We start from the raw sequence: 11641 nt of genomic DNA on the forward strand, positions 1-11641 counted from the left end.
CGTGTGCTTCTGCTCATCGCCACTAGAGGGCACTGCTCCGTCTTTCCCTTCTGGCTTTTTAAAGGTCAAATTAAAAGAAATTATATATATATAAAAATGTACATTTTGTGATATGAATACACTCACACTCACAGGGATTGTATCACTGTTGTCTTAGGAACACTTTGAGTAGTACAAAGGTTTCGTATCGCGATGGTGGGAGAAATATTCTAATGTTAGCAAGTAAAAATGTACTTAAAGTGAAAGAAATAACAGAAAAATATACTTAAAAGTACTTTTTTTACATGGAATGTTCTTTTTTTACATTATTATTGATGCAATAAACTAATGAAATAAAACTAGAAATAATTGTAATCCTAATCCGAATACTTTTATCAATGTCAGGGGTTTATTTACCGTATATATTGTGACCAAAATACAACATAGCATGACAAGGAATCACTTATAAAGTACACGTGTAACGAAGTAAATGTAAAAGTTTTATTGATGTAAAAATATGATTAAAATACAGATTTGACATATATATATGTATATATATATATTTCTATATATATGTATATATTTATTTATATATATACATATATATGTATATATTTATTTATATATATATATGTATATATTTATATATACATATATATATACTTATGGAAAGGAGAAAGAAAGAAAACGTTTATTTTTGTATTTTTTAGAGGATGGATGAAGGGGCAGGGAGAGACGGGAAGAGGTGGGAGTAAAGAGAGAGAGAGAGAGAGGAGGGAGAGAGAGAAGAATAAAGGAGTCTTTACATGTCTGTGGAACCAGCAGCTCGCAGCACTTTCACATAATTTAAGACATATGGACGTTATTATGACGACTGTGTCTGTGTGTGTGTGTGTGTGTGTGTGTGTGTGTGTGTGTGTGTGTGTGTCTTTAAGCCTGTGTCTTTGCGCTGCAGGCTAACAGAAGACAGTCACGTTTTTTTGTGGTGAAGCAAAAATGACTGAACAATGCCCCCCCCCCCCCCCCACACACACACACAGAGTGACACTGCATTAAAGAAAGAAAGAAAGAAACTGCATTTGATTGGCAGCCAGGCCGTGCAGGGAGATGCCATGTGTGTGTTTGTCTGACCTATAGTTACCTTTCAGTGTTTCCACACACACACACACACACACACACACACACACACACACACACACACACACACACACACACCTACACACACACAGCGACTGACTGTCTCACCGGTCCTACAGTAGCTTAACTCTGCTGCTCCGTCTCTGTTCATGAATGTGTGAGTGTGTGTGTGTGTAGGAATAGTTAAAGTACTCGCCCAAATTGACCAATTATTCCTAATCCAGTGCAGACGGGTTAAATGGCAAACATTTACAGCGTTACACAACCTCGTTTCGGCTTAACGAAGATTTCTCTCTCGCCGAGAAACAGTCGAGTCACGAATTTAAAAAAACATCGTAGAGAACGGCCGATCGATCGGAAAAGATAACGACGGATCGATTAACCGCTTCGTCGATGGAACGACCTCTAACGACCTCTAACGGTGAGACGACGTCATCGACGGACTCGACCGGCTAAATGCGTAGCCGACCCGGCGAACGCGAGACGGGAGCGGTCCTCCTTCCGACTAGTAACCATAGCAACTGTCACGTGACATCGCATACCTCCGGATTCCGTACGACTTATTTTCGAAGACGCCGAGAGGTTCAACGGTTCCTCCCGCTGTCTAAAAAAACCCACGATTTAAAGAAACGGCAAAAGAGCGCCCCCCCCCCTCCTAGACTCCTATGAGGTCAGATCGTGTGTGTGTCCCCTCCCCCCCCACGGTGTCGTGTAAACTGATCCCCGGGGTGCGGCGGCGGCGGCGGAGGAAAATGTGTAGCGCTGCTAACGTCTTGCGGCGCCCTATAGCGATCCAGCGCTAACCGCTCCCCAACACACACACACACACACACACACACACACACACACACAGGCACGCCGTCCAACGTGCAACACGCCAACGTAATTCACACACACACTTATCCACGCACGCGGCACACCGGCTCAGTGGGCTATTGTTCATTCATTCATGAGGGCGACGTAGAGGGAGAGAGGGAGGGAATGATGGGAGAGAGAGAGAGAGAAAGAGAGAGAGAGAGAGGGAAGAAAGAAAATGAGAGGAAAATGAGGTAGAGAACAAAATAAGAGTCCAAGTGCCCAACTGATGGTCTGGTACCTCAGGAACCACATGGAGCCTCAGGGTCCGGGCTCCGGTCCCACCAGAAGCTCCTTGTTGCCTCCTCTAGGTCTCCATGAAGAGAAGCAGGTCGTTATATTATATTTTATATATATATATATATATATGATGGGAATTAGTTGTTTAAAACAGACGTTGAAGTTCAGGTTTAAGGTCAGATGCCACTTTTTAAAATGAGATTAAGCGTGTGATTCAGCCTCGGGTCGAGCAGGAAGGCCGTAAAAACAAACACGACCCCGCCACAATAAAAACTAATTGAGTGAAGAAGAAGAGAAAAAAAAACACAGACGCGAGCGCGATTGTGAAAGTTGGTGCAGGTCGGACCAGAGCGGAGGAGCTCGTAAAGAAGAATAAAAGTATTAAAATAAAAAGTGAAAAACGCCGAAACGGAATCTACGCGTGGAGCTTAACTCGCATTCCCAAAAGCGATTAAAGAGAGTATTTATACGTCCGATGTACGAAGAAGCATCAACAAACGTTCCAGTCTCATTTCAACGATCCCCCCCCCCCTCCACCTCCTCTGAGATTTACTGATCGAATAAAAACCGAATTTAACGAGAGGAATCGGGGGGCGGGCCTTTTTCACGGGGGGAAAAACAAACTAAAAAACACACCAAAAAGTTGACAGCGGTGAAATTTATCCGAACAAAAGCTCCTGATTCATTTCTGATTTTAAAGCTCGTTCCTCGTGCGGTCGGCTGGATCATCTACGAGACGATTTAAAGGGCAAGCGTTGGAGTTTAAATCAAAATCAATGTTTATTTGTCCAAACGACGCTGACGACTGACGACTGATTCATCCTGAGAAATATTACGGGCCAGGAAAGACTTAACTACCCCCCCCCTCCCATCTCTTTTACTTTTTCTGCCTGTCACTAGATTTCTGCTGACTATGGGGAAAAAAACCTCCACAATGTGTAAGTCTGCGTGAGGAGAGAGGGAGATGCATGTGGAATGGATGCCCATAGACTTCTATACAACCAGAGGAGTCGCCCCCTGGTGGTCAGGAGAGAGAATGCAGCTTTAACACATGAAGCGTAGACTTCTATACAACCAGAGGAGTCGCCCCTGGTGGTCAGAAGAGAGAATGCAGCTTTAACACATGAAGAATAGACTTCTATACAACCAGAGGAGTCGCCCCCTGGTGGTCAGGAGAGAGAATGCAGCTTTAACACATGAAGCATAGACTTCTATACAACCAGAGGAGTCGCCCCTGGTGGTCAGAAGAGAGAATGCAGCTTTAACACATGAAGAATATAATTCTATACAACCAGACGAGTCGCCCCCTGGTGGTCAGGAGAGAGAATGCAGTTCTAACACATGAAGCGTAGACTTCTATACAACCAGAGGAGTCGCCCCTGGTGGTCAGAAGAGAGAATGCAGCTTTAACACATGAAGAATAGAATTCTATACAACCAGAGGAGTCGCCCCCTGGTGGTCAGGAGAGAGAATGCAGCTTTAACACATGAAGCGTAGACTTCTATACAACCAGAGGAGTCGCCCCTGGTGGTCAGAAGAGAGAATGCAGCTTTAACACATGAATCACAGACTTCTATACAACCAGAGGAGTCGCCCCTGGTGGTCAGAAGAGAGAATGCAGCTTTAACACATGAAGAATAGAATTCTATACAACCAGAGGAGTCGCCCCCTGGTGGTCAGGAGAGAGAATGCAGCTTTAACACATGAAGCGTAGACTTCTATACAACCAGAGGAGTCGCCCCTGGTGGTCAGAAGAGAGAATGCAGCTTTAACACATGAATCACAGACTTCTATACAACCAGAGGAGTCGCCCCCTGGTGGTCAGGAGAGGAGTTGAAACCGGCTTCCCCTCTCCGAGCCGGAGGCAGCCGTCTGGTTGCAGTTACTTGCCGTTTGCACATCGCTGTCGGACGACACCATCAACTGTTGGAGGATGGACCTCATGAAAAGTTATGAAGTTGTTGCACGTCATTCGGTGGAAGAAGTCGATGTCTGCACACCATTTCATCTCAAGATTTCCTCTGGAGAAAGAAATCCATCCTCTCTGCTTTCTGTCCGTGCGCCACGGCGTACAGTTTTCGAGCATCTCCCGGGGCGACCCTCGTCTGTCCGTCAGTACGCGTCGCGGACACACCTGCTCCTCTGTCCCTCCAGGTGTTCGCCAAGGTGTTCAGCCACGAGGCTTTGGCGTCCTACCTCCCGAAGATCCAGCTGGTCATCCAGGAGAGCCTCCGAGTGTGGAGCTCCAACCCGGAGCCCATCAACGTCTACAGGTACACAAACGTTGTTGTTGTTGTTGTTGTGACTACAGGTCGGCAAGATGCGTCTTCATAATGTCGTCCAAAATCATTTTTGACCAACGTAATTCTTCTTTTTTGATCACTTCATTTAATTAATCGATCTGTAAAAGTTTTTACCCCCCCCAAAAACACAAAAGCAACACTTTAATTTTATTTTTATTTTTTATTATTGTCAGACAAAAGATAATACATAGACAAAACAGTGGACACAACATCATAAAGTCAGAGTATTGAGAAAAATAAAAATAAAATAAAAATAAATGAATAAAAATGCATGTGTACATGTGTGCATGTGCGTGTGCGTGGGCTTTAAAAAAATATATTTTTAATTATTTTATTTTATTTTTTATTATAAGACAAAAGACAATACATAGACATAACACCTAGAGGACGACGAAACAATATGATAAAGTCAGAGTATTGAGAAAAAAACACAAATTAAATCCAAATAAATTAATAAAAATGCATGTGTGCATGTGCGTGTTATTTTTTTATTGAAAGAAACAAAATACATTGATGGTGGCAGATGTATGTGTATGAGTGTATGCATGTCCGTGGAATTTAATTGGTTTCCAGGCAAGAAAAAAATAAAATTAATTAGTTAAGATGAATGAACTAATCAATAAGATGAGGGCTGTCATGTTTGTAAAAATATAGTGAATGATGACCAGATGTCGTGGTGTTCTGTTGTGTTGTAAATGATAGATAAAGCAACACTTTTAAATGTCTTCTTTACCATATATGTGCTCATAGGTTCCTCATAAAAAGGTAATTCGGCGCGAAAAAACATAAAATCGACAAATAGAAATCTTCAAAATTCCAAAACATGAGTTTAAACAAACAGAAATATCATCAATTTAGGATGTGAAGCTGTTCGTAAAAGCTTAGGGACGAACATTGATGCATCATTTGAGGTAGAAACACTATCGTCGTGTAGTTTCTATCGATGGCAATAAAGCGACGCGTCATCGGCGTATCGCCCGAGGCTCCTGCGTCTATCCTCGCACTGAGCTCCTGATTGGTTGTTCCTCCCCAGGGAGAGCCAGCGGTTGTCCTTCACCATGGCGGTGAGGGTGCTGCTGGGCTTCAGGGTGTCGGAGGAGGAGATGCGGCACCTGTTCACCACCTTCCAGGACTTCGTCGACAACCTGTTCAGCCTGCCCATCGACCTGCCGTTCAGCGGCTACAGGAAGGTACGCGGCCGCTTCCTCTCCGCCTTTCGTCATATTCAAACGTACGTCTATTTGCTCCGTGTTTTCGTCACATCGTATTCGTACTATTCTCTTTATGCTAAGCTATATAGTCGCTAATGACCTGGCACATGATTAGCACCTCGAACAAAGTGCTTCTCGTCTTCCCTTCTTCCCGTAACGGAAGCGTTCCTTTGAGGCGACGTAAGAAAAGCAAAAGGGGGGTCACAGGAGGGTCACGGGGTCACGGGGTCGGCTCCTTTTAGATACATCTTGTTTTAACTTTTCCGTTTCCTGTCCGTCCGGCAGGGTATCCGCGCACGAGACGCCCTGCAGAAAAGCATCGAGAAGGCCATCCGGGAGAAGCCGCTGTGTTCCCAGGGGAAGGATTACAGCGACGCGCTGGACGTCCTGATGGAGAGCGCCAAGGAGAACGGCACCGAGCTCACCATGCAGGAGCTGAAGGTAAACCCCCCGAGTCAACACGCCGGGCTGCGTTAACGCGAACGCACGCGTCTCTGTTTGTCTAGCCGGGACGCCGCCAACGTGGAACCCGTGGCGGAAAAAAAAAACCCGCGCGCGTCGGCAATTATTGCGTAATTCCTCTCACAAATCACCTTGGCGTCACATGTGATGAAAGTGAGTTACGATACACATCTTTCTGTAAAATACGACTGCGGGGATGGCGAGCGCGATGGCGAGCGCGATGCCCGCAGGCGGCGGTAACGCACACGGCCGAGGACAGGCGCACCCTCTATTTACCGATTAAAGTAATTCGGAGGAATTCTGTGGAAACTCAACTCTCTCTCTCCCTCGCTCGCTCGCTCGATGTGGTTTCTGGGTTACGTCCAGGGCCAAAAATAAGTCAACACTCCCCCTGCTAGGGGTCTGAAAGAGGCCTCCTGTACGCACACACACACACACACACATGCGCGGTGTATAAATACACACACAACGTGAACTGGGGAGCCCCTGTCGCAGAGGCCCAGGCTGAAGCACTCTCCTGCAGCTTTCTGACGCACGACACACACACACACATACACACACACGCGCACACAAATGTGTTTTGACACAGATGACGGCCGATGTGAGGTTTATAACAGGATTGCTAAATGCCGTTATTGGATTTGAACGTCGTCTTTCCGAACACGCTACGTGCTTTTATTCTGTCTCGGCTTTGCTTTATTTCGGCAAAGCACGGAGGTGGATTCTACCGGTCGTAAATGGCGTGTTTTGTACTGCCGCCGCCTTGAAAAACAGCGACGGTGACTCGGTTCCGGCGCACAACACGACCATCTATGTTTCCACTCTCTCCGGACCCGACATTCAAGCAACCGGCCGGAGGCAAAGCAAAGACAAAGCAAGTCAAAATGCGCTCGCCGTTCACTCGGTGAACTTGTGACCGGGAGGAGTAGGAATCGTTCGAAACGAGCCAAAAAGGTTTTGAGGAACCGGCTCGCTGACACGCCGTCTCGCTCTCTTTCCCCCCCCCCCCCCCCCCCACCCCCGCACACAGGAGGCGACTATCGAGCTGATCTTCGCTGCCTTCGCCACCACGGCCAGCGCCAGCACCTCACTCATCATGCAGCTCCTCCGCCACCCGTCCGTCCTGGAGCGCCTCAGGGAGGAGCTGAGGGTCCGGGGCCTCCTCCACAATGGTTGCCTTGTTCCAGGAGAGCTGGGGCTGGACACCATCGTGAGCCTCAAGTACCTGGACTGCGTCATCAAGGAGGTGCTGAGGCTCTTCACGCCCGTCTCAGGGGCATACCGGACCGCCATGCAGACCTTCGAACTTGACGTGAGTAGCCGAGTAATTCAACGATCTAATATCTTCTCATCATACGTCAATTCATCTTCACATTCAGCATCTTTGGGAATTTTCAGTCCAGAATATGGACTACGGCTAAAAAGACCCCCCAAAAAAGGCCATCTCTGGTTCGTTAGAAGCCAGAATACAGTCTTCTAAGAAGTTTCCGAAAGACTTATGACGAATAAAGAAGAAGACCTTTGAAAGTTTGATCAATCTACAGGAAACTACCCCAGAACACAAGGTTTTAAGGACGCATTTACTTTATCTGATTCTCAGGTTCCCTTATTCATAGAGTTACAAGAAGTCAGAAATCTGTGACCTCCTTCGCTGATTTGCCAAAGTTCAACAACCTTTCCAGGATAGAGTCATAGAGTTACAAGAAGTCCGACCACTGTGACCTCATGATTTGCCAAAAGGGCAACAACCTTTCCAGAATAGATCGCGCCAAAGACCTTTCGATCGCACAATTGCGGATCCCGCTCACCGTCTCCGTTTCCCCCCGTCTTTCTTTTCTCCAGGGAGTGCAGATCCCGAAGGGCTGGAGCGTGATGTACAGCATCCGCGACACCCACGACACCTCGGCCGTCTTCAAGGACGTGGACGCCTTTGACCCCGACCGCTTCAGCCAGGAGCGGGGGGAAGACAAGGAGGGACGCTTCCACTACCTGCCGTTCGGCGGCGGTGTCCGGTCCTGCCTGGGCAAGCAGCTCGCCACCCTCTTCCTACGCATCCTGGCCATCGAGCTGGCCAGCACCAGCCGCTTCGAGCTGGCCACCCGGCAGTTCCCCCGCGTGGTCACGGTGCCGGTGGTCCACCCCGTCGACGGGCTCAAGGTCAAGTTCTACGGCCTGGACTCCAACCAGAACGAGATCATGGCCAAGTCGGACGAGCAGCTGGGAGCGACCGTTTGAAGGGCGGAGGGCTGACGAGTCGAGGGAGGTGGGGTTGGGGGGTGTCGGGGGTCTTTAGGGATTGAAGGAAGGAAAGAAAGAATTTCAGAGTTATTTTTTCTTCTCCACCTTTTGCTCTGCCAAGTCGGAGGTTTATCCTTTTCAGACTAAAAGAAAAACAAGAAGTCTTCCGTTGATGATCGGGACTTTTTTTCCTCTAAGGAAGAAAGAAGCTGCCAAAAAAAAAAAAAAATCTTAATCGAGTGCTCTATTCTATGTATTATATCTTTTTGGAAAAAGAAATATACAAACAAAGTGTATGTACAAAAAAAGCTATGTAATATAATTTGAAAATAGAGAATGGTGGGTGTAGTGCACAATGGGAGAGAGAGAAGCACGGCACGATGCTTTCTGGGGAAATGAAGGGTTTGGAATTTGGAAAAAGCTAAAAGTAAAAATGAGGTTTGAGGAAGGAAGGCAAGATGACGAAGGCAAGGATGAAACAGGGTATGGGATGAAAGAATAGGATATCGTAGCATTTCGCTTGTGCTTAATCAAATGCAGTGAACCATTTCAGTTGTCGAGCGGGGTAAAAGAGATGGATATATATATATATATATATATATATATATATAGACCGATAGATCTAGATTTTTCCTCCCGGATTAAACTCGTGTTTTCTGTTTATTTGGTGGGCGTTGTGTTTTCCATCAAAGTGTCCACCGACATTTAACTTTTCATTCATTTCTAATTGTTTACATGCAAGTTTACAAGGGAATCGCAGCACATCGGGAAGCGAGAGATATAGTTATACACCGGCTGCATATTGTCACTGACGTTTTGAATGGATGTAAATGGGCAATTTGTTCAAATTTTTTTTTTTTTACAAACCTGTCCTATGCTGGATTATAATCCTCCTATTGCTTCCATTCATGTACCGGACAGTAAAAATAAGCTTCAGTTTCTTCAATGACAAAAACGTCACAAAGAGACAAAGAGGAAGGACGGCAAGAGTTCGTATTTAAGGGTTCTCGGAAAAAAAACGAATCAGAAAATAAGATTCAGGAGAACATTCTTCTGAAGTTCGACAACCTTTTTTTTTTAATCTCCAGAGACTTCCAACACTTTCTTCTTCCGGCCTTCTGCTACCCACCGATTGGCCCAACGCCTTGACTCAAAATGTCGCCCATATTTATAGCAAAGTAATCGTGGAACTCAGGTGCAGAGTACATTTAGACATTGTGGTGGGTGCTTTTAAAATATATAAATATATATATTTAACCCTTTTTTTGGGGGAAATCTGTCAATACCTTTGCCTTCAGTCCACATAAACAAGAGGATACCAGGGGTCTCCAATGACACATGCTTCCACTTGACTTATTAGTATTACCTTCTGCAACCATTTTGCCCCCCCGACCCACCGAGGAAGTAATTTGGATGGTGCAAGCAGAATCAATCTACATGAATTTGCAATTATTGGTCCCCACAAAAGATTTATTTTTTAAACAGTCCTTAAAAATCAAAGTAATTTGCTTTTAAGTTCCGTTGAGATTGCGCCCTCCGGGACGGGACGGTGACATCATGCAATCAAAGGACTCGCTCTCACGAAGCGGCGAGGACTTCCTGAGCCGGAGGACGTCGAAAGAGGAGACGGAGAGGGATGGAGGCGGAGGTGGAAGAGACTCCACCGCTTCGTCTTTTTGAGTTGCGTGGGAGGAGGTGACCATTCCGATCGACGCTGAGAATGCAAAAGAAAAAAAGAAAAACAAAATTGAAATTCCACGTTTTTTTTCGGGAGCTGCGAGAGATGTTATTCGTTGTTCGAGGTGATTGCGCAATCAGAACTCTCGGAGCTTTTGTGCGTCGGAGTCGGACTTTGTTTTTCTCGTGCGTCGATCGGCTTCTGCGACGGAATCTTCCGGAATCCCTCGATAGAATTCTATCGACCAATGAGCTTTCAGGGGAGGGCGGAGGGCCTTTTCTTCCCTATTGGACGACCCGATGGCGGACGGGACTCCGCCTGTTCTGGACGTCGCTCACTCTTTCTACCAATCACACCACTGATTCCTTCACGATCAACAAAACAAATATATAAAAATTGAATTATTTTGCTGCTTTATTGTGTGTACATTTTCTAACTGAGAGTTCGAGATTGCTATAGTTTGTATTGAGTGAGAGTTGATATTTCTTTCCCTTTATATATACATATATATATAAATACATATATATATATTTATATATATATATACATATAATTCAGCTGATTAAAATATTTGCATTTCGTGAAAAGCAAAAAGAGCATTAATAGATTATAATGTATATTAATTTGTACAATATCCCTTTCTTTAGCAAGCCATGGGGAAAATCAGCTATCTATGTCTACTAATAACCTAATATTAATGTTATTGTACAATTAATATTGTTGTTATAAGATATTTGAAATGCTATTTTTTATTCGATTACAGATTTAGAGTTTTTAGCCTGAATGAAAAGGTCTTTGATAAATATTGGATGTATTTAGAATGTTATGTATTTCAGTTATATTGTAAACAGTGTTTAAAATGTTAATATTGTTGATTTGATTCCTGTAATAATTATTATTTGTTTTGTTATTCAGACTTATTATCACTGCATTTTATTTGATATTAATTATGGAAAAGAGAAAGCACTTGCGAGGTATGTATGTCTATTTGTTAAGTGCCATGTGACTACACTTCCCCTTCCTGTCGGTTTCTTATGTCTCATGTCATTCTGTACATAATATTTGTATTTGTTTTTACAGGAAGAAAAAACGTTCTTTTAGTTTAAATATGAATGTCTTGGTCTACTTTCCTCCTTTTTTCTTTTTTTGTTACCGTGATTGTTAAATGTACTCCTGTAATAAACTATAAAGTAAAAAGATAAAAAGTGAACGTGGTCCTCACCCCTTTTTTAAGAAAAATATGGAAAGAAAAAAAGAAAATATTTACGTTTTTCATGTATGAAACATTCTCAAATCCCAAATAATTCCTCTTCCATCTGTGCAAAAACCTCCATATATGTCACACATGCTGTTGATTCTGATGAAGTATAAACTCGAAAAGGTCTTAAAAGGTGGAAAGAGTACGATGTCGCCAATAGGGGGCAGAGTTTCATCTCAGATCCAGGCAGGTCCAATGGACCCTTTAAGACGTGAATTCACAAAGATTCCGGGGAGGAAGCATAATGTGCGATAGAGAGTCATAACTTCGTCCATAAGTA

The 11641-nt window shown here is 44.5% G+C and overlaps 1 protein-coding gene across 1 annotated transcript in view; it reads left to right on the top strand.

Moving 5' to 3' along the window:
• LOC130211522 (cytochrome P450 26B1) overlaps window positions 1-11313 on the top strand; it is a 27185-nt gene extending 15872 nt beyond the window's left edge. The window contains exons 3-7 of the mRNA XM_056442306.1: window positions 4366-4484; window positions 5548-5704; window positions 6011-6166; window positions 7218-7499; window positions 8030-11313. Coding sequence (XP_056298281.1) covers window positions 4366-4484; window positions 5548-5704; window positions 6011-6166; window positions 7218-7499; window positions 8030-8422 — 1107 coding nt within the window. The 3' untranslated portion in view covers window positions 8423-11313. The remainder of the gene's footprint in view (window positions 1-4365; window positions 4485-5547; window positions 5705-6010; window positions 6167-7217; window positions 7500-8029) is intronic.
• The last annotated feature ends 328 nt before the right edge of the window (window positions 11314-11641 follow it).

This window comes from Pseudoliparis swirei, chromosome 21, assembly GCF_029220125.1.
Source record: "Pseudoliparis swirei isolate HS2019 ecotype Mariana Trench chromosome 21, NWPU_hadal_v1, whole genome shotgun sequence".
NCBI classification, from domain to species: Eukaryota; Metazoa; Chordata; class Actinopteri; order Perciformes; family Liparidae; genus Pseudoliparis; species Pseudoliparis swirei.